The following is a 23,981-nucleotide window of genomic DNA, read 5'->3' as shown; positions in this document are numbered from 1 at the left end:
AGGAAAATGAACTTTGTTGAGCGCGTGGACTCAAGAAACTATAAAAAAATGTTTGAAACAACATTTTAGTTTGGGATTGTGTACATTTTGTGCAACCACATTATTAATTTTTTTTTTATACTTTTCCCTTTGATTGATTTGCGTTTTGATTGAACGTTACAAGATACAATCAAAATTCATGCTGAAAAAGTCTAATTTTTATATTTTTATGTCATAGCAAGCAGACATTGTAATGGTTAAGAGTCAATGTATTCTCAACAAGTAGAACACCCAGACTGGTTTCAGTCATCCATTGACCCCAATCCCACAGCAAAAACATTCATCTGTTTTAGCCCAGCTTGAAGCAAAGACACCATATGCTTCTCTTTTCTTCCAATCACATTCACCACATGTGGTTTCTAGACACAGCCCAGCTCAGAGGCTGGAGGATATCTGACGTACCCCTTGGATGTTGCTGAGCGTCATGGTGAAGTCTTGGGCCATTCCTGAAGGTGATGGAACAGCCTCAGAGGGAATCAGGCTGGGACAGGAAGCAGCACTCTGCAGTGGGAGACGGGGGAATTCAAGAGGGGAAGGAAGTGACATACAAGAGTTAAAGAAAACAATAGCTTCCTCTGCCCCCTCTTTCATACATCCACCACCCAAAAATACCTGTCCTGTTTATCTGGACAAGCAGGAAATGAGAGGGTGAAGTCTCCCTTTGAGGGAAGCAACAATGACTTCAAATAGGGAGACGATGAAGGATTAGAAAAACAGACCCACCGGACGCTGTGAAGCCCCGAGCAGAGCAGGAAACGGCAACCTATTTCCCGATGACCTCATAACCCATATTATAAAAATCTTATTTCATGTTTAAACAGAAACTATAATTTAAATACATAAAGCAGCTTAAAAAAGCACCATTCTTTCATGCTAATCTGATGGAGATTTACTCCATTTACTTTACAGATGCAATCATGCTTCTATTACTCCAACTGTGTAAAACTCATGAGATATAAAACTAATCATTAAACAGTCATAGCAATAAAAGGCTTAAGGAAAACACCAGTAGACCTGTGGCTGACCAGAGGAGTGAGAGCCGTTTCCTCCCCCTCCCATGTGACCCGATAATAAAAGACTTTGAGCAGAGAGGGAAAATCTGCGGGGCCATGCAGGCCATGGGATTTGGCTCAGCAGTAAAACTCTAAAGTCGACACAAATAGTTTGATAGCTGACTTAATCTTGATGTTGTCAGGAAAGCGTCCAAAGAAGGCTGGTAATAGTTTCCAATGAGGCTGGGCTTGTTATGGATAACTTTCCCTTTTTTGCGCTCGTATCTTCTTACTCTATTTGATATGCTTTTTTTGTTGTTTTAGAGCATTCCTTGCACTTACATGGTTTATGTTACTAAATAAATATCTATAAAATTTATGTGTATGGGCTCCTACTCAAAAAAATATAAAAGTAGTTCCTTACAGACGTTAAGGCACAGTGAATATACTCTTTAACTCATTCGCAAATATCTGGCAGAGAGTGAAACTTTAGAGCAGGTCATAGGAGCTTTAAAATACCACATTATCCTGTTATGAGTCTGTAAAGGCAGAACCTCTTGAGATTTTATAGATGGTTTCAACATTTCTGCACACTGTAGTTGAGACACTGACATTGTAACCGCACAATGATTCACCACATGGCTGCTCTTGCCTAACCAGTCTGGACTCAGATTATTAAAAGAAAACTTTTCTTTTTTACAGCTGAGTCTGGATTGTGTCGGAGGTTTGGGCTTGTAGGATACTGATATCATGAACTCCTCCTGGGATCTGTCTGGTTGATAGATTGGAGGGAGAATTACTCACTTCAAGCAGATTTGGCTTTGATTCATCTTTGCTTGAGAGGCATTGGTGGTGCTCTTGGTCCCAGTAGCACTTCCACCTTGTGCTCAGGCAGCTCATGCATCTGAAAACAAAGATAGATACATAAGTATTGAAAACACATTACTATACATTAAACAGTTGTATCAACTACATACATCAATCTACAAAGCCTGACCAAAAAATAGTGTTGCCATACAGTAATCAAAGCTAAAGGTGGTCTAACAAAATATTAGTGTGATTTTCTCTCTGGAGGCGACATTTTCTATGACCAGGTATCTTTTATTAGGATTTTTTTGTAATAAATCTAGCTAAAGAAAAGCATGTCTCATAGCAGGGATTGTGTGTTCAGAGTGAAATATTTTCCTCTGACCAACATGCAATTTGTAGCACAATCGTCAACTTGTACAATGTGTCAAATAGTGGCGATACTCTATTTCAGATTATTTACTGTTCAGTAAATAATCTGAAACAATCTGTTCCATCACATTATTGTAATAATGTTTTGCAACTTTACCCTGCTTCAAACTCTACCTATTTCATGGATGTTTATTTAGGGTTTAAGACTAAAGGGAGATAGATACAAAGACACAGTGCACTACTCAGATATTCATTTTGAAAACATTTTCAAAAATGTATAAAATTTCCTTTTACTTTTTAAACATGCATGATTTTGTTTTGTATATAATAAAAATATGATGTATTACAACATGCATTGTGTATTTTCTAACATACTGAGACAGAAATCAAAATCAGAGGGAAAATACTCCATCTGGTTTGTTTTCACCCCCATATCATGTCCCTGTGATCATCCCCATGTAAAAGTTGAGCATGAAGCCCGCTCTGACTCATTTTGGAGTGCAAAACAAATGAGGAGGCTGAACTGATTACAGGCATCAAAGTGAAGCTTTAATAAAAGGAAGTAATGATTAGTCACAGTGGCAGACACGCTCATTCCACGATCGCAGCTCAGCCGGCGGAGAGGTCAGGGCGGGCCAAATCGGCTGAGATCAGACTCTCTCACTGCTAAATGATGATGCATGGGTACGCATGCCGTCTCATGTGTTTAAATTTCTGTGAAATCAGGCTCGGGTTTTACGGTGCGGACATGGAGCGGCTTTACTGGGAACATTTGCTAGATCATGCTTGCGGGCTCAGCTGATGTGTGCACAGCAAGCACGAAGGCTGGAAAAGTGGTTGAGATGATTTTAAAAAAAGGTTTCTTCATGTATGGACATTTTTCATGACAAAGTGTTGCATTTCTTTCAGTGAGATTTCTTGTTTTGAAGGATCACTTCAAACATCGTCCCTGAATGAGTCACAGATTCGGCTTTAACTAAGGAACTCGCAAATACAATAACTGCAAAGATGGATGGAGGAATTGACAGACAGGTGGACAAATGAATGGACGGATGATAAATGGACAGACGGACGGATTGATGTTTTAGATGAAAGAATGTTTAAATTCTGGAAATGTGAAACTGTTTCCATCCTCCAGATCTGGAAAACATCTAAATCAACTCCTTTCTTTGTCATTCTGAGTTGTAACAAAAAGAACGTTTGCAGATAAGGGCCAACAATGTGGCTTCCAGATAAACCACCTAAATATACTGGCACTCTGTAAACGTGTGTGGAGTCTGCGACTTTGAGTAGCCTCTGGGTAGAGACAGATGTCCCACACTAGGAAAGATGGTGCCTCCAGTGATAGCAACACTCTGAGGGGGTCTCTAGATTAGACGGCGGAGGGTGTAAGAGGATGTGTAACTGTCTGCGTGTGTGTGTTCTGATTAAAAGCAGACGGACTCCTCCAGGCTGTTATCAGCTGCAGTTTTCCCTCACTCCCTTTCTGTCCTACTAAAACACCTAAAAACCTCACCACCCACCCACATTTACATACAGACTGTTTGCATACACACCACACTCAACTGAAAGCTGACAGCAAACACACTGTGAAACTGCTCACTCCTGGTCGTAATGACCACTCACCACGTACACACTCGCGCTAAATACACACACTCTCAGGGTTCCTCCGTGAACACAGCGGTTAAACACACATCCTCAATCACACCTCTGTCAGAGAGAAATACATCCAGAAGAAAGCCTCACTCTCAGGGAGGGGAGTACAAGTCAACCAACAGACACATGTGCGAGGAGGGGAAAAAAGAAAGAGAATTGAGATGTGAAAAAATGTGAAATAAAAAGAACGTAAAGGATGGAACAAAAACAGAGTAAGTTTGAGGCAGAGAGAGGAGTGAATGTTTAGTGATTGTACTCCTAGGCTGCAGAGCAAAGCTGGAATGCCGCGGTCTGCTTGTCATTAACACTTTACCCAGTGACCACTTTAACCGTGTTCAGGGAGAGCTGTATAAACAGCGCTCACTCTCTCAGACAAACACACACATGCAAACTGGTTTGGCACCATTATATCATAAATGAACTTTACCGTGTGACTCTCAGAAGTGTAAATACTATCTGTGTTTTTAACACATTTCTCCTGATTCATTACATTTGGAACAGCTAACAGACTTGTTCAGCCAAATATATTGTATGAAACCTTTCTTCATTACTACACTTCTGTTAATTTTCTGGACTCAACAAAAGAAAAAAAAATCAACACAATGAAAAATATTGGACAACATTCAGTCAGTGGAGGCCAAAATATTCTGAATTCCTGACAACAGACATGAGATCCAAACTTTCCAAATAAATAACCTGCGACCATGTTAGGATATAGATAAATTAAAACTGCAACTGTGTTGATTTTCAAGCTCTTACACATCGTCTGTTGTTCTGCAAAAACGGTTTGGTGTGAAATTTTCTCAATCTTTTCACTATTTTCTTATGAAATCTACATTAGTCCTACAGATACAATACATTTGTGAATTTTGCACAATTACTTCTTTGTAATGGTGCAACTCAGTAAATGAATGAAATACTTAATTAATTGTAATAATTTAGTTAAAAACCAGATTTAGCTGAAGCAAGTTTTCAATTGTAGTCCATAAGCAGGAGAGTTAATAATAGTGTAAAGTTAATAAATACACATATACCCTACCACTGTACAAAGTCAAAAAAATACAATACAAACAGTACCAAATTACAAACCTCTGTTTTATAATCACTAATGTCAAGCTTACAGTTCTTTTTTTATTCTTATTTCTTATTTTATTTTAAGCATATGTAGCATATTATATGGATTAACTACAGACAGAGAGCTATTTGTTAAATAATTGGTATTTGTGAGATAGTTTAGGTCTATAACGTTTTATTATTGTAACTTATAGTTACTGTAAAACTCAACTTCATCACATAAGATGAATATAAAGATTTTTTTATAATGTTATGTGAGATTTATGTTGTGTAAAAATGGCTAAAAAGGGACATTACAGAGAGAGAGAGAGAGAGAGAGATCACATAGAGCTCTGTCCATGACTTATCAATAGAAAGTCAAGTCAAAGGAAAAACTGCAGGAGAAAAAGGTGAAAGGTTTCATGATGATGGGGGTTTTATTTCTAGAAGGACTTTGTACCTACTTGGATGACCTACCAAAAGGACAATAGCCTGGTAAAATGAGCATAATATATAAATGCTTTACTAGCCAGAAAACCCATCTGATCTAAACCCCACTAAGACTATGAAGTGCTGTCAAGAAGAATATGAAAGACACCAGACCATGCAGTTGAGCTGAACATGGCTATTAAAGCAAGCTGGGCTTCTTCAACCCCTCAGCAGAGCTGCAGGCCCCACACCACGCTGATGCAGGACATTCAGGCAAAAGTACCACCGAGTAAGAACTGAGTGTATTTACTGTACAATACAAGAATATTTGAGTAGACAGATATTTTCTGAATGAAAAGCATTTCTCATTATTTGGATTTGGATTGCATGGGATGCACAGTGGTGCAGTTGGTAGCACTGTTGCATTGCAGCAAGAAGGTAATGGCTTTTAGTCCCAGCAGGGGTCTTTCATGGAGTTTATATGTACATGCATGGGTTCTCTCCAGGTACTGCAGCTTCCTTTCACAGTCCAAAAACATAACTATTAGGCTGACTGGTCTCTATATTGTCTTTTCGTGTGAGTGATTGTTTGTACTGTGTTGCTATGTGATGCACTGGCGACCCGTCCAAGATGCACCCTGCCTCTTTCCCAATGGCTGCTGGAGAAATGCACCAGCCTCCCCTGCAAAGATCTAGACAATGGATGGATTCTGATTTTTATAAAAATCAGAATTTTAGGTTTTCATTAGATATAGTCCATAATCATCAAAATTCACAGAAATAAACACTGGAAATGTATCACCTTACTTGCAAAACAATATATAACACACGACTTTCACTGTTATTAGTTTAATCACTACAATGACTTTCTTTTCTGTGGCATTCTGATTTATTCAAATGAATCAAAGCAATATTTGTGTTTAAAGATCACAAGTCATGACATTATACATGGAACTTGAAATTAGTTTTGTTCATACCAGTTGAGTTTGTACTCAGCTAGCAAACAATGATGTTGTCGATTAGCTTTATTACTGAAACGAAATTAGCTTTATAAAAGCACATAATTTCATTCAAAGTGTGCGGGATAAAAAGTCTAATGCCTCTGGTTCTAAAAGCATTAATGCCCGACATTACTTAAATGAAACATAATAGCCTCAGTTAACATAAAACAGAGGAAGATCTCTGCTTTAAAACCAAAGAAAATGCTTTCTTCAGAAAAAGAGGTTTTCCTTTCTCATCCTTCAAAACTTTGATTTATCTATTAGCAGAGTGATGGCGCTTTTCATAAAGAAGAGCTATTTTATATGGTTTCATTGGGTCTAAGTGTATAACAAAACCCACTGTTTAAAAAAAAAAACAGCATGAAGTGAATGAGATCAGATAGAGCCCAGCAGTTCTGCACCTCTCTGCGAAAAGCTCTTCCTGTGCGAATGGCACTTTGCTCATTATCACCTCCGACAAACCGCCGTCTAATTTCACACTCCTGGACCCCGCCACATATTGAGTGCAGTCTCACACACGTACACCTGCAGCCGCTGTGTTCACACCTCGAAACTACTTTCAAAAAGTGAACAAAGGGAGGGGGACACCAAAATGCTTTTTTGGGGGGATCTCTGTGAATCTGTCAAACACACTCAATGCACATAGATGAGGCTCTCAGGATCAGATAGGGAAGATCCTGCAACACCAACATGCAGGAAGATGCCAGCTGGAATGCCTCCACATTTTGAGGAAAAACCCCACTGCTGTGATAAGGACATTCAAGTCAAAGTCTTTAACAAGAACAAACACGGGTGTGATCAACCAAACATACATATCTAATTTCCTTTGGCTTAACATTTACAGAATATTAATCTCGCATTTGATCCCGCACTGAGAAAACCTTGAGCAAACCAAACACACACAATAAGCCCTGGGAGAGGACATGTTGGCTGTGTTTACCCAGCATGGCCTAAATAAAAAGCATTTGATGAGGAGACGAGGGACGTGGAAGAAGAAGAACAAACACAGAATTGAGGCTTTGTTTCGTCTTTATTGTCCAGCTGTGTGTGCAGATCTGAAATGGCACTGAGGGAAACACTTGATATTTGGGTTCAGGTTTTCTGTTTGGAGACTGCGACAAGAGCAGTTTGTTGGTGTTTAGTCTCCTTTAGGAGGGATTGTTTTGGGGGATTTATTATAAGCCTTGTCGCTAAAACGTGGGAAAGTGATGAGGATATATTCAGATCAAGTAATTCAATAAAAGCTGCAGGCAGAGAGAATAAATAGTCTATTGGAAATGAATGTTCTACCCAGTAAAGAGAGCAAAGCACTTACTAATAAAGTGAGAGTTAAATTTAATAGGGTGACTTGCGATGTGGTTTACATATTTATTTGGATTTCTGTCCTTTCAGAAAACGCAGATCAGAAGCACAGCTTTGTGGAATCCAGTTTACAAGGAACAAACTCCTTAAAGTAATGCTGGGCCTGTTCTTCAAACTTTCATAAGTTATGTTTTTTTTTTACTCATTTTGGAAGATGTTACAATGTAAGACAATTGTAAAAGAAAACCTGTTTGAGGTTATAAGAGACTTAAGGCTAAGGTAGATTTCCAGCTTCAACCCAGACAATGACTCTAAACACACAATAAGCTGAAATGAAATGTTTTAGATTAAAAAACGTTCACATTTTTATTTTATTGTGTTTTAGTTAACCTTTATTTAACCAGGCGCGGTATTAAGAACAAATTCTTATTTACAATAATGACCTGGCAGGGAAGGATGGTCCAGTTAAAGTCCAGAGCGATGTCTCATCCTTAAATTCTCAAATATTATAAGATTTAGTTTTATGCTCTTTAGGAACTACCTTATCTTAAGCTATTTTAGTATTTACTACTTTTCAAAAATTAAACTAAAAATGGGGGGGGGGTTATGTCTTTCTTATAAGATGCTGGTAACTAAGTGCCAAGAGATTCAATTTAAAATTTTATAAGAATGTATCTGGTGAGTTAACAAGAAAAACAAACCAAACTCATTCCTCTAAAAAAACAAACAAAACTAGTGGAAATAAGAGAAAAGCAGCCGGAGTTCAAACAAAAACTTTAAAGGACTTTAAAGCTGTCAGTGCGACAGCAGGGAATCATCAATTTACATCTCAGACCCAAAATTCTCATTTGAATGAAATGCTAACTAGTAATTTAAGACGTTAAACTGAACATCAGGTAGTTGGAGCTTTTTGTAAAAGTGTCTCAAATGGAGAAGTGTGAAACCCACCAGTGTCATCGTTGACAGCATGCCATCGCTATGTGCTGTTCATGTGAAAACCTTAATTATACATTTAATTAAAAACTAGAAGGGGGGATCTTTTTATATTAGAATCTGAGGAAGAAAGTAGAAAGATGTCAAAAGAGAAGAAAAAATTATTAACAGGAGAAAAAAAAGTGTATTAAGAAGAGCTGTGACACAGAATCATCAAACATTTGCCAAGAATTCCAAACTCTGAAATTGTGACATGAAATGTTTGACTTACGCGGTCTTTGGGTGTATTTGTCCGGTTCTCTCACAGTCATAGATGATGAAGCTCCCAGAAACAACAGACGTGCCATTCACCTTTATCGCCACCGAAACAGTGAGGTGATCTGCAGAAACAAAGGCCGCATGTGTCAAGCTCTGCAACATTTGGAGATGGTATCGCTCTCATAAAGCAAAATAGATGGCACCAGACTCAGACCCTTTTCTGCATTATGAGAGCGGAAATGACATGTGTTGTATGCTAAAAAAATTTTTTTTAAAATGAATGTGTCTGACAAATGGATGGCTCACCTGTGCCAAAGGGTATTGGTTGGTAGTTTTCTGGTGAAAGGAGTGGGCAGGTCTGGATCTGAGCGAGACCATAGACAGTGGCAGCGGTGGAAACCCCGGGCTTGTACTCACACTCTACCTTCGAGCCAATCAGATCGGGAATGCTGCCGTTTATTAGGATGCCAACAGCCTGCAGCGAAAGAAAAAAAAAAACAAACAAACAAAAAATAACAGATATAGGAGCAGAAACATAAATAGCTGCTCATGTTGATCAAAATTAATTAGATTTTTAATTTGCCGTGCCCGCAAATGTGTGTTCTGGTTGAGTTTGTGCGCACACGCTCGACGAGAGAGGGCGGAGGATGTTGGCGCCCCTTCAAGATTGCTCAGGAGATCAGGCAGAAAAAGAGAAAACTACCATGTGATGGAGAAACAGATGGCAGAGTGCTAGAATCACATCTAAATCTGCAGAAAGTGATGAAGTATGACAGATGTATAATGAGAAACATAACACCTCGCTGACATGTCTGAATTTTAGTTAAATGAATTCAATGTGAGGAAAAAAAAAACAGGTAGGCTGAGGATGAGGCTGGAAGTTTGGAGAGAGGATCTTGGACTGTAGGAAAACAAATCAGTGTCTCAGCAGGTAGGAGCTGAGGTGGTCAGCAGTTTGTGCTGACATGCCTCAAAAATCTGCCCCATTGTTTGCTGGAATTGTTCATTTCCCTCGCTCGGGCCCTGACTTCCTGCCTCCTGCTTCCTGATTGCGGAGACAACCTTGAGCTAAGCTTCCTGCCGGTGAATTAGCCGTTTGGTGAAGCAATTGTGGCCCACTGAAGACCGACCTCCCCAACAAGCAAATATTCACAATTAATGAAGCAATTAATGACCTGTCGTCTCCACCTTCCATCAAATTACGCTCCGTAATTAGAGGTCAAATATATTCCAAGTGGCAGAGATCGGTGATCTAATCACGGCATTGTTATCTCCCTGTAACATGATGCACTGATGAGAAGGGATTATTGAAAACAACAGTTTGCATGTCAGACCACTCAGGGAATCTTTGAACCCAGATATATTATCCTGCCAAGAATGATTAAATCAGGCTGGCGCTGTTAAAGAAGCCCAGCAATGCCACCAAAGAACAAACACCCAGACAGATTTAGGAAATGGCAAAAATCTGCATTATTGAGGTAATTATTTAGAACAAATGCATGACAATGATGGAAAGTCTGAAAATTTGCTCAGACCACAAAACTGCCAAACAACAACCCAGGACCCAAAAATAAATCAAACCAAGACAAATTTACTTCTACTGCACATTTCAACAAGTTTTAAGTGCTCTACACCATAAATACATAATGCAAAACCAATTATTAAAGAATTAAAATTATCAAGAATAATCATCTGGCAGAACAGAATCAAGTTTCTGTTCTTATTAATCAAATGCAACTGTAAACAAGTGGGTTTTTGGTGTAGGTTTGTTGTGTTTTAGGGTTAGTGTCTCTGGATCTTTGCAGATTTCTGGAAATTTATTCCAAAATAGTGGGGCATAAAAACTGTGTGTCTTCATGTTTGGTTCTGATTCTAGGGATGTAGAGTAGACCAGAAGAACCACAAGACCTGAGTGCTCTAGAAGGTTTATACGATAACAACAGGTCTTTAATCTACTTTGGTGATCGTTTCTAAACTAACAAAAGTATTTTAAAGTTTATTCTTAGAGCTACAGGAAGCCAGCAGAAGCACTTTAAAACGGTACTGATGTTCTCTATTTTATAAGTTTTAGTGAGAACATGAGCAGCAGCGGTCAAAACTATGCAAGAGGGTCGTTCATGAATGCAACAAACATGTGGTTGGATTATAGTTTGCATTAGCCGGACTGCATGTATAATTTTGACCCTGAGTAATTTAGAGAAAAATTAGTATTATAATCAATTTTGTGCATCCAGATCTTCTTTATTAAGTTATTGAACATGTTTGCTGTACAGCCATTAAACCCTGAAAAAAAAACATCATTAAAACCCCCACATATATGACATTCTTGAGTTTAGAGTATATATTAATTTCTTACTGTAACTCTATGTTCCCAACAGAGCACTTGGCTTTTAAACGTCAGGGTCTTTTTCAATTATCAGGCTCCTCTCCTGTGGAACCAGATGCCTGTGTCTGTTTATGAGGCAGACCCCCTGTTTACTTTTAAGATTAGGCATAAAACTTTCCTTTTTTTGATAGAGATGATAGTTAGTTTATCTTGATCTAGCTCTGTAGTTATGGTCTTCAGCTGCTTTTTCTACTGATAGACAGACTTTATCCCAGTGCCTCTTTGCATGTTTTTATCTCATTCAGTCTCAAGTCCCAGCTGAACAAAGCAGATAACTGTTTAGACTAAATCTGGTTCTGATAGAAGTTTCATCCACCTCAGGAAAAACTTCTGATCTATTTGAAGAAAAGTAACCCCGAGGCTGCCACCACCATGTTTTACAGTAGGTGTGACTTCCTTTAATGATGTACAAACGTTTTTTTAATAACAAACATACCTGGTTTAATCCAACCACAGCATATTCTCATGCTTGGTTTAGTGCAGTGGTCTTAAACTGTCATCTTTGAGAATCAGTGTCCTTCAACTTTTAGATGTGTCCCTTGTCCTACACACTTGAATTAAATCGCTAACTGCCTCCACGGCATACAGTCAAGCTCTACAGACCTCTGCTAATTAGCTAATATTGGCGCCAGGTGGGCTGAAGCTGAGAGACATTTAAAAGTTACAGGACACCAGTCCTTGATGACTGCAGTTTGAGACCACTGGTTCAATGGTTTCATGAGGGGAAAAAGCTTTTGTCTAGAAACCCGACATCTCAGTCCAGATTTATGGACGTATCAGGATAGCTGGACTTCATTTTGGGTCAGATTATTTACAATCCAAACGACCTTAAATTGTTAGATGTCACAAAACAATGTTAGGGAAGTGCAAAATTTCAGTACTGCATGAAATTCTCATTTCAGGGTTGCATCTTTAATCACTCAGTGAGTGAAAGACCTGAGAGGGGAAAACAGATCTTTTAATTCACATTTGGCTTGTTTGTTTAGCAGCTGTGTGCCACTTATTTCCGCACAAAGAGCTCCCATGTGATTCAGTGCGGCAAAGTGCTTTTAGACTGAGGTGCTATCAGGGCGGTGACCGTGAACAAAGGCAGTACTGCTGTAAATCAGAAAGTTAAACAGGCAGATGAATGTCAGCTTTACTAAAAAGGAGAAGGTGGCATTAGAAGGGGAGGCTGCAGCATCAAACAGCCGTGGTCTGATCGTATCAGCGGAGTTATAATAATAGGGCGGGCAACGACAGAGGTGGTGTCAGATTATAAATGTGTGTGGGAAAAATCTGCTTTAAATACAGTGACCCCATTACTGACATTCCTTGCAGCTTATGACAAGGTGATGGCAATAGCAGGGGGGAGAGAGAGATAACAGTACCTCGATTTCTGAAGAGATGCTGATCTCTGGGGGGGTCAGGGTGATGGAGGGACACTGCTTGGGGCCTTCACCCAGCGTGATCCAGGAGCGAGGCAGCAACCCTCGGGCACATTCGTTCTGGATGGTGCATCTAGATAGAAAGTGACAAAATATGATTCACATGCATATTGTCTTATCACATCACATCTCACTATGAATTGCAAAGGTTTCCCCACTTACTGAACTTTATCACATTTTGTCACAGTGCAAACACAAACTTCAATGTTATCATAATAGGATTTTGTTCTGATACAGTCCAATACATTCTGCAGCACAGTTACAAAGTTTTAAGAAAAATATGTTTGGTGTTCTACAGTTTTGTGAACACTTTTGCATTTGTATTCTTCAAAACTGACTCAATATTTGTAAATCTGTAGTTTTTCTCTGGGGTCTCTACCAGATTGGCACATCTGGAGACTGAAACTCATATCTATTCTTCTTTGCTAGATAACTCATTCTCAGTTAGATTGAGATTTGTGACCAGAGATTTTCAAGTCCTGCCATAGACTCTCATTTGGATTTTGATCTAATTTTTACTGAACAACTGTAATGCATTCTAACAAATCCTGAACATGATTTTATTGAATTATAGATCTGGTTGTATCATTTGGGTTGTTGTCTTGATGAAAAAAAGTCCACAACCCCATACTTAAGTCTTACAGTCTTTAGCATGTTGTCTCTTAGGAATTAGCTTGATTTAACCTTCCCTCAACTCCAACCAGCCCCTCTGCCTCCACAGCATGATGCTGACACCAGCAACAATTGTTACTGTTCAAATGTTGGGTTCAAGGCAACTTGCAGTATTAGTTTTCCATAACACACGATATTCAGATTTTTGCCCAAAGTGTTACATTTTAGTCTGAACCAACCACCATTCCTTTAATATTGACTGTCTTTATGACACTTTTTATGACTGGCTGTTGTCCTGTGGATCTCTGTAGCTCTACCAGAGTTACCTTTGCCCTCTAAAGAGCTTCTGTGATTATTGCTCCCTTGCCTGGTCCTGCATGTTTTAGCACTTAAAAGGGTTCTGCTGACAAGATAACACTGTGATTTGAATTGGTTGTGTTGGTACAGAGACACATCTAAAACATGCAGGACAGGGGGGCCCTAAGGACTAATCTCTATGAGGTATCCAAAGCTTGTGGTAATCTTTTGCAATCTTAAAAGTGGCTTTAAACATCTTCACCCCCTTCTCCCTGACACGTCTGCAAATTTCCTTGGTCTTCATGATGCTATTTGTCCACTAATGTTGTGATAGTCCCAGTTATTTTAGGTTTGTCTATCAGTTAAATAACTACACTCTCTGGTTTTAGCATCACAAAGTGTGAAAAAGTTTGATTAATTCTGCAAATCACTGACACAACATGGCCACATAGGCTTTAAACTCCACCTTGCTTACGAAACTCTCAGTCCCATTTGACGCTACGATCACATATAATAATTGCTTGTCAACGCTGCATCTTGTAATTGAGAACTGTGCATGTGTGAACGCAGAGCTTTAAGGTCAACATTTCATCCTTTGCGAAGAAAGCACGAACTTTTCAGTTTCCATTTCATTCCAGAACTTGTCAAAGTCTCACCGTTGGGTTTCACGGTCTGCTTCCCGCAGATTTATGAGGTGCTCTGGTCTCCTAATGTCACATTCAGACCTCGGCTGTCAGTTTGCCTGGCTCGGCACAGGAGACCACTTGACTGTAGGTCACACGCATTGCTATGGTAACCCATACGGCAGGCGCCAAGATCAGGAACCAGTCGCAGATATCAGAATAACAAAAACTACCAGACTGGGACTTAATCTGCATGAAGCAACAGTGCATCCATGAATCTGTATGTTTGTTTCAAGGACACATTTAAAGTATCTCGTTTGTAAAATAATGAATTCCTGGTACAGGAAAGATTGTGAAAGGCCATTCGACAAGCAACATGGCCTCACACTTTGACTTGTGTTTCACTAATGAACTTCAATGTTGGCACAGAGTTCAGTTCATCTGTAGCTCTGACTGGAAGGACAAAGTGACCTTTCAGTCAGAGCTACAGAAGAATCAAAAGGGGGGTCAATTTAGTGTCCTCCTCACATGTCCCATTATGAGTTTGGCACATCCCACTTTATTTCACACTTTAGTGGTTGTTTTAAAGTAAAGTGTGTGGCCATGTGCCTGTAAGTGTGAGGATTTGTGTTCGAGGAAAGTAGACATCCAAAATCTCAGTCCCACTGGCACTTAGGGACCTGCAGGGTCTGTGAGGTCAGCTACTGAGCTAAAAATAAAAATGATGGCTCTGGAAGCAATGTGAAAAAAAGAAAAGAAACCCAGACACAAACAAACTCATAAACTCTGAACACATTCTCAACGGTCCCACTAAAGGGGATTTTGCTCACCCTCACAATGCACACAGGATTATAATTACCACTTGCTTTGGAATTTAGTAAAACTGTTAAGACAATGACTAAGTTTAAGACGGCAGATATCAGTCAGAGGACAAAAAATATTTTGATAACTCCAAAACTGATTGGCAGAGTCTTGGACATTTGCAATAAACCAGCCATATAATCTTGATGGTGACACTTTTACAACAACTTTAATGAAATCATGTTTATGTGAGCTGTGCCAAAGCGCAGCCTTCATGCTTATTAAAGGCTTAGCTGCACAAAGGTAGGAATACAAGCAAATGAAATATTATTTTAGTATATTATACTGATTATATTGGTTGAAATTACTTTTAACTCATTTCATTTACCCACATCATGATGTTTTAAATACCTAATACCTAACATGACTTAACCCCAGTATAGGCATCAAAGGTCGTCTAACTGTCTAAAGCTATTACTGCTGTGTCATATGGGAATGACATATATTATCCTTAACGTTAAGGATAATGCTGTCCTTTAAAATCAGGATATTGTGCAAACTGATGTTAAATTTGATACTTCATATTATGCAGTTTTATGAAAAGCATTGTATTTTCTGTTATCTTGAGCCACATGCCTGCTTATAGGATAGATTACTATAAAGTCAACAGTGAATGAAGCAGCCCACTCTCGCCATGGTCAAGATGCTGTGATGATACCAAGGCAGTCTTTCCAGCCAAACAGTCAAAAATGCATATATTTTATTAATGAAAAACAATTGATGAGAAGAGGAGAGAAGAGAAGAGAATTAAGGCTTTTTGTTCTCCACTGCTCAACCGTTGAATTTCTTTCCCCCACCCATCTCTATATTCAATAAACATTTTAACTCCTAAAATGATTTTTCTCGAGCCGTCCCAAGATTAACTTGATCCCTATCTTGTCTAAAAAAACGTTTTACTCTTTCGAGATATATTTCTTCCATATGTCAGTATGTAACTCAAAGTATTTAGGTCGCTGGATTTGATGAAGGCGACTTGATGTAGTTCCAACCAAGCACCAGAAAGGGAATGAAAGTGTTTTGATTCTGGAATATTTGTTAGCACCATATGGGCTGATCGTAGTATTTCTGAAAATGCTGATCTTCAGTGAGATTCCACCCATCCATCCATCCATTTTCTGTTCACCCTTGTCCCTAATGGGGTCGGGAGGGTTGCTGGTGCCTATCTCCAGCTACGTTCCGGGCGAGAGGCGGGGTACACCCTGGACAGGTCGCCAGTCTGTCGCAGGGCAGTTCAGTGAGATTTTCATGCAGAATCATCTCTTTGGTTTGCAGAGAATGGATGAAAAAAGCCAAACTATCCAGTGAGAGGCAGTTGCGGCAAAAAATATGGCTCTGTGATGTCAGAGGTCACAGTCAGACTGGTTCAAGACGATAGAAAGGCAACTGCAGCTCAAATGACCACTCCACTGACCTTGCAAAACTGAGACATTCTGAAATTTGGTGTAAGAAATCAAAGAGCATAGATCCAAATGTATTATTATTAAGAAAAAAATGTATCCTTAGATGCTGTTTATGAGATCCTCCTCCATGAAAAAAGCTTTTACCACCTGTGTCTTTAATATCCTCTTTCTGACAAATGCCCGCTCGCACTAGTCTGCCAGTTGATCAAGAGATGTGAACTCTTGCTGACTGGTCCCCTGCAGGAATCCTACAAATGTGCTATATTATGATTTACGGTAGCTAAGTACGGGGGGAAAGCTGTTAAAGTATGGTTATTTTCCTCTTTCCAGTCTAAAGAGACAGGCTTTAAATCGCATTGCCTTCCAGGGGTTGGGTACATTCAGTTCAAATCAGAGAGGCAGACTACAATCCTTGCTCCTACTTACACCTACTGCTAATTTAGAATCAGCAATAAACTGGATGTGCCTGTTTTTGGAAGTGGAAAGAAGCCATAAAAAACCCACAAAAGCTCAGGCAGAACATGCAAACTCCACGCAGAAAGTCCCTAGGCCAACCGTCAGTTTTCTCACTGTGACAGTGCTAACCACTGTGACAGCATTTCTTGCTTTCAGCCCGGAAGAATATATTTAGTTCATGCAGTAAAGTCTAGATTTTATCTTTTAAGTGCTGAATACGTCCTAATTGGACGAAACTGAAGCAAGCATCCAGGAAATTTTATTTTACATCTCAAAAGGATGTAAATTCTCTAAATTCTCCCTAGGTGTGAGTGTGTGTGTGCATGGTTGTTTGTCCTGTATGTCTCTGTGTTGCCCTGCGACAGACTGGCGACCTGTCCAGGGTGTACCCCGCCTCTCGCCCGGAACGTAGCTGGAGATGGGCACCAGCAACCCTCCCGACCCCATTAGGGACAAGGGTGAACAGAAAATGGATGGATGGATGGATGGATGGATGGATCTCAAAAGGAAAGGAGCATCAACAAACAGCGAGAAAAAAGAAAAGAAACTCTCTCATTTCATTATCTTGAATTCATTCGTAAAATCTATTCACACCTTGCTAATTCAAACAGCAATTTGCTCTAACGCTGCACTGTGGAGGAATTCATTCAAATTATTTCACTTTTCTCTGAAGCACAAATACAGACAGCAATCGGGTGTGCCATGGTGGCGTAGGGGATAGCGCGACCCATGTTTGGAGGCCTTGAGTCCTCGACGCGGCCGTCGCGGGTTCGACTCCCGGACCCAACGATATTTGCCGCATGTCTTCCCCCTTTCCTGTCAGCCTACTTTCATATAAGGGACACTATATGAAAGCCCACAAAAGACCCCGTGGAGGGGTAAAAAAAAAAATACAGACAGGAATGAATTTACACAAACTCTGCCCGACTTTAAAAGATGTTCAAAACAACTCCTCGAAACAACAACAAATCTAACCAGCTTCCCTGTCTCTTCAGTAGTAGCCTCCCCACAGCACGGTACTACCACCACCATGTTTCACAGCAGGGCTGGCGTGGTATATGTACGGTAAGTTACATTTACACAATACGGCTGCCTGGAAACTGCAGTTATTTCCGCATGTTGATTGGCAAAAAGCTCCACATTGAGACAGCATCACATTTAGATGGCACCGCCAGGACACCTTGAATCAGCTGTAGTTGTCATTCCAGGCCATTATATGGCACTGTGATTCTAACATGTCATCAAACACGCATGTGCTTTTGACCCTTAGCTTCCACCTCATTAACAAAACAATAATCTATCTTCATCTCCCATTAACCAAATGTTCATGTAACGCGTAATATTCCTAATAAGAAGCTGTGTTAAATTGGACAGATTAAGTAGCACAACACAGCTCAATGCTACCTGGCATTCTTTTTATTGTTATCTGCCTGTACACACATTGAACCCTACAGCTGTGCCTTCTGTGCACAGCTGTGCCTGAGTCATGAGACCTTCACTTCTTCACACCCCCCAGAGTGTCTGAAGAGGTGGGAAGCTGTCACACTTGTGGAGTTCCTCAGACCTCCTCAGAGGGTGGCACAGAAAAGTTTCACTCAGATCTGGTTTCAAAACGTGTCGGTGTGAGAGACTGCGATCATCGGCAACAAGTAAAAGAGGCAAAACTGTCGCGGCTTTACTGAAGAGTGGTATAAACGGGGCAGCAGTTGCTTTTTCACCACTGATAGCATTCCCTCAGCATGATGCCAACACCACTATGCTTCACGGTGCAAGAAGGTCAAGAAGTTCATTGTTCGATTCATCTGACTAGACCACTTTCTTCCACCATTTTCTTGTTTCTTGGAGTTTGCACCCTACTAACTACAAATCTTGCTGCATTATTTAAACAATAGCTTTCTCTAAGCCACCCTTCCATAAAGACCAGATTTGTGAAGTACACTAATAGTTGTCCTACTGTTGGGAGAGGAAAACAACAAACTCACTCATAGAGGGTTTTTTTTTTTCTTTCCTAAAATGTATTCACACCTTGCCTGCTAATTCAAACAGCAATTTTCTCAAACACTGCACTGTGAAGAAATTAATTCAAAGCACTTCCCTTTCTTTTGAAACACTAATATGCACGGCAATGAAAATACAGTTCTGACATGCAAACACTCGTCCTCTCCCTCTCCACGCTCTGCCAGACTTTAAAAGCTTTTTCAAAAAAGCTCCTTTAAAATAAACAGAGTCAACATTTTCAGCTAAAATATGACCTGTGAAAACTCATCACCCCCCAGAGTGTCTGAAGAGGTGGGAAGCCGGTGAAGCTGTTAAACAGCAGTAGAACATATGAGCTTCTGAAGTGCTCACGCCAACACAAACTAACGTAGACACACACACACACCCCTACACTGAGAGATAAGAACATGCAGATAAGCATGATAATTTGTGAATAGCAAAGATGGCATGTCATGCATAATTTGATTCAAATAAAGATATTTAAGTGCTTTCTCGTGACATGTGGCAGATTAAACCAGTGCCGGCATGAAAGCAGTGATCAAGGACTGGGTTTTATCTCTGCCAGAGAAACTAGCTCTCTTTTTCTGACAACAATGCCACCTCACACAAGCGAACAGACATGTTTTCGTGTTCCCTCCACATTGCGGATGTGCCGAGAGACGTCAGAGCCGTGCATATAATCAAACTGGCCCCCAAAGGGACAGTGGCGGCTTCACAGATTGCGAAATCTAGTAGTTTGGTTTTCCTCCTCTGCTCCCAGTGTCGGTCGTTGTATCAGACAGTGAGGTGATGAAGGAGATCATCCACCCCCACACTACATCCCCCAGGCCTCGAAACCACAAAGCCAGCCCAGCGGCCGGCAGGCCTGGCCAAACAGTGCATCAAACACACAAACACTCATGACATCAGCTCCCTGGCCTCTGAGAGCCAGAGAGAGACGCACACTCACGCTGACACTTGCATGCAGGCTTACACACTTTGACATTTCCTTGTAAAAAGAACCAGTGTACTCGCTCCCTCCCACTACCATCATCACAATCAACGCTCCTTTGTAGAGGGATAGGAAAGGGGACAGGGGCACAGGGGGAGGAGAAGACGAGAACTAGGGAGACAGGGTGGCAGGCAGAGAGATAGATGGCTAAAATTCTCAAAGCTACTGGAGAATAGAAGGGCAAAGAATGAAAAAAAAAGAAAGCGGAGGAAAGGAAGGGTCGCTAGAGTAAAAAATGCAGTGAAGTGAGAAACAAAGAGGAATAAAAACAACAGATAGATAAATAGGGAGAGGAGACAGGGAGATAACAATGAGCAATGCTGGGTTTTAGTTGACTGAAGCCCTGGGCAAGTCCCTACCTCTGCTCACCACATCCTTTCTCATCTTTTCTTGTAATTCTAATATTCTAATTTAGGTCCTGATACTTTTTTAAAGTCTATGTGCTGCTATAAATGTACATATGGTCTGAATAGGCATTAAATCATAAATCACCAGTGACACCACATTCAGATGAAGCTCTTTGCATTTTTTCCAATGTTTAAAGATCAACAAAACACCTTTGAAAAGAAATGTCAATGTTCTGGTGAAATTAATCAACAAGTAGCTCACAGCAACAGTTTCATGATCATTGTCAAGTGTCTGGCATCCCAAGATAAGTAAGTCTTCATTGGTGCAGACAAAGTGTTTTCATAGTGATGTATGAGATGGATTGAGAGCATTGTTGGGTCATTGCAGCAATGTTTAAGTTGTAACCATGTAACTTCTGTAACAGTGGCGCACAAGTATACACAAGTATACACTTCAGTATACACCGAAGTATACACACTTAAAGTATAAAAGCTGCAGTGGTCATGATGTAAATATTTGTGAGTGTTATTTACCTAACAAGGGCATCGTACTGTTCTACTGAAAAGCAAGGCAGATCTGCTCCAAATTGAAACCTCTAAATCAGACCACACCTTCAGTGCCATTATCAGTGTCTGGCACAGTACAGGGGAAAACTCAGTCCTAATAGCTCAAGTCACAGTGTTTTCATGTCAGATATCCAATAATTTTCCAGACTATCCTTTTTACACCAATGGATGGATGGAGCCAACATTTATAAACAATGGGATAGAAAACAATGTATTTTATTTTACTTTTATTTTTTGTTTGTGTAGCCAATTAAACCTGAAAATACTTCAGATCACTTTTCAATTGCAATGGAAATGCAATAAGCAATACAGAAACTCAAAAGTTTTTTGTTTTGTTTTGGGGTTTTTTTGTATGTCATCCCAAAAGCTCTGCTGCCAGGATGTTAGGCCATATCTCTTATATCAAAAACCACTACTGACAATGAGACAGTTACACAGGGTGATCACATACACATAGACACACTTCGTTTTAACCCCTCCAGCTCTTAACGACCTCTAGCAGCCTTAGAACCTCTAGAGCTGCAGCACAGCTTGTCACTAAATTCACTACCTGGACTGATCTGCTTTAATCACTGGCAACTAACCAGAACACAGATCCAAATAAACACAGCTCGACGGCACTCATATTCTGACATGGGTCCAGAAAGCCCATCCAGACTCAGTCACATTAATCACTGTGTACTTCTACCAGCTCACAGCTCCACTCCAGCCAAGTCACTCCTCATCAGGCACTCCCACCCTCAGACTGCTCCAGAGCCAAGGGAACACTCCAAACAATAATGTTACTCCCAAGTCTGAGGCTCAATGGAAAGCAAATCAATAATGATTCAGAGACAGTTTTTCAAACCCAACACACACTCTGCTAGTGCCAAGGCGACACTTTCAAACCGAGAGTGACAAATCTCAAAACCAGAAAAAGAGTCAGTGGTTTTTACTGTGCCTCAAATATCAATGCGGCAAACAGAAGTGATTTCATCAAACTATCAGTCTTTGCTTTTAAAGGACTGCTAAGTCAGATCACTCTGTAGCACAGCATCACAGCAGCAGTTAAACTTCCGCATTTAACTAGAAAGACGAAGTGAATCTTTCCACACTTCATCCTTTCTGATTATGTCAACAACCATGTGGCATGAGTGTGGCACTATATCACATGGTAATTTGACTCAATTATGTTTTACCAGAAGAAAATCAAGAAAAACACAATACAATAAAGGTTGTTTTCACACCTGACAGTCCAGTGGTCTTGGTTCGATAAAGGGCCAAATTTGCAACGTTTGTTACATTTTCAGCTGTGTCAAACACACCAAAACCTGAAAACCTGAGAAACCTGTTCACCCCTTCGCCTGTAGTGGCACTGCATCAAGAACCACAGAAGGAAACAACACAAAAACCTCTGAAGAAGACACTGAGCACAACTTCATTCTTCATGAAATGCAAACAAAAATAGAGCTGCATCAGGGAGGTTTACCTTCTTGTCTGACCATAATTCACATATTCGAATTGTGCCAAAGTTCACTTTAACCGAACCAAGACCTACTTATCAGAGTTTAATGTGATTTCAATCCTCCCCAAATGAACTGTGTAGGCAAACAAACTAGAGTTTGATCAAAGTGAACTAAGCAGGGCTGGTGTGAATGCACCCTAAAAGAAAGACATTTCAAAACCACAAAAGGTTGTCATTCTCACCTGTTCTCCAAAGTGCACCAACCACAGTAGGCGTCTCTAGCCCCCAAGCAGTCAGTGCAGCTCTTCCACTGGTCACATTCTGCTACTTTTACTCTCAGCATCTGTACACAACAGCAACAAGAATTTAAAAAAAAAAAAAAATTAAGTAAGGAGATTTTTGTTTTTAACAAACTTGCTGGTATGGTAGAAGACAAATAAATAACAGCAATTTACTCTGACAACTCTGAACATCAGTAAATATGTCACTGAACAAATACTCCACAACATCTGCTAGCTACAGCTTGTCAGAAGTCGGGATTTGCTTCTTTTTCTCTGTTGCCTAATCTTTGTAATTAGGTCATCTGTGGGATTTGGACTGCTGGGCGGACATAACAAGCAATTTAATGATGTAGTCTGGCCTCTGGGAAAATAGTAATTTCTAGCATTCCCAATGGATAATGCCATAAATGAACTTAAAAATAGTCCAGAAATTGGTCAGCAGAAAGTTGCAGCTTCAGTTATTATATAGGAAAATAGGTAATGACAGAGCATTATTTTGCAGTTATAAATATACTTTTCTTCAATTAAAAAAGCAGATTCTGTGGGTAGTAGATTATGTATTGTTTTTGACAAGGAACATTGTAGTTGTCCCTGTCATTATTATTATCATCATTAATATGACCCAGAAGGGTTGACAAAATGCAGAATCCACAACAGCACAAAAGCTACAACAGAAGCTATGCTAGCATGTTTAGCATAACTTTCATTTTAATATTACCTCCTTTTTAGCGTAACTTCAGCATGGGCTTTTGTTGATGCATTTTGTTTTTGTTTATTTATTTATTTATTTTTACATTTCTGGGTCACTGTACATATACCATTGTTGTTAACCCTGGTTTCAATGTCTAAATTGGTGAAATTACAATAAAATGGAAAAGAAAAGCATAACATTACACTAGCAACGATTGGTCAGTTTTTACTGACTGAGAAGCTCTGGTCACAAATAGCTGGTAGGTCCTAAATTTTGTCAGCTGCTGGATTTGGCTAATAAATATTTGCTGTTTGTTTAAATTTGTATTTATGTATAGTAATGCTGAGAATTTTATACCTGTTTTTTCTACAGTGCTATCTATCTAGAACACATATGCATGGCAGGTTGCAAAGAACAATGCATTTGTGTCACATTTCCAAACTTTGAGGTCAATCTATTAAATTTTAAGTAAAATGTTAAAGATTTCAACATGACATTCAAGAGGTTATGGATGGTGCTGTGTGTTGCTAACAAGATCTTTTGCAACAACCTCCCATAAAATGTGTGAAAACAACTTCAGCTCATCAGTGTGCATATCAAAATGTGTCTGCAACAGGAAGTAAAGTGATTTAACCTCTTAGCAGAAGAAATTCAGGTACACTGATGCTATGTGACATAAATGCAGTAGGTGCAAACGCATGCAGCCACAAGTGCGGCAGTTATGAAACCATCTGGGAGCTTTGAACTCTGAAGGAGCT

At 39.8% G+C, this 23,981-nt stretch overlaps 1 protein-coding gene across 4 annotated transcripts in view; it reads right to left on the bottom strand.

Moving 5' to 3' along the window:
- Positions 1-23,981, bottom strand: part of plxnd1 (plexin D1) — a 99,334-nt gene that overhangs the window by 62,672 nt on the left and 12,681 nt on the right. For all 4 annotated transcript variants that reach the window (XM_028040381.1, XM_028040551.1, XM_028040300.1 and 1 more), the window contains exons 4-9: positions 22,494-22,594; positions 12,599-12,728; positions 9,149-9,317; positions 8,856-8,964; positions 1,836-1,935; positions 442-540 (exon numbers count right to left, since the gene is read on the bottom strand). In XM_028040381.1, the coding sequence (XP_027896182.1) occupies positions 442-540; positions 1,836-1,935; positions 8,856-8,964; positions 9,149-9,317; positions 12,599-12,728; positions 22,494-22,594 (708 nt within the window). The remainder of the gene's footprint in view (positions 1-441; positions 541-1,835; positions 1,936-8,855; positions 8,965-9,148; positions 9,318-12,598; positions 12,729-22,493; positions 22,595-23,981) is intronic.

Source organism: Xiphophorus couchianus, chromosome 1 (assembly GCF_001444195.1).
Source record: "Xiphophorus couchianus chromosome 1, X_couchianus-1.0, whole genome shotgun sequence".
NCBI classification, from domain to species: domain Eukaryota; kingdom Metazoa; phylum Chordata; class Actinopteri; order Cyprinodontiformes; family Poeciliidae; genus Xiphophorus; species Xiphophorus couchianus.
Note: the sequence above shows the minus strand (reverse complement) of the source record. Positions and strands in the feature narration are given on the sequence as shown.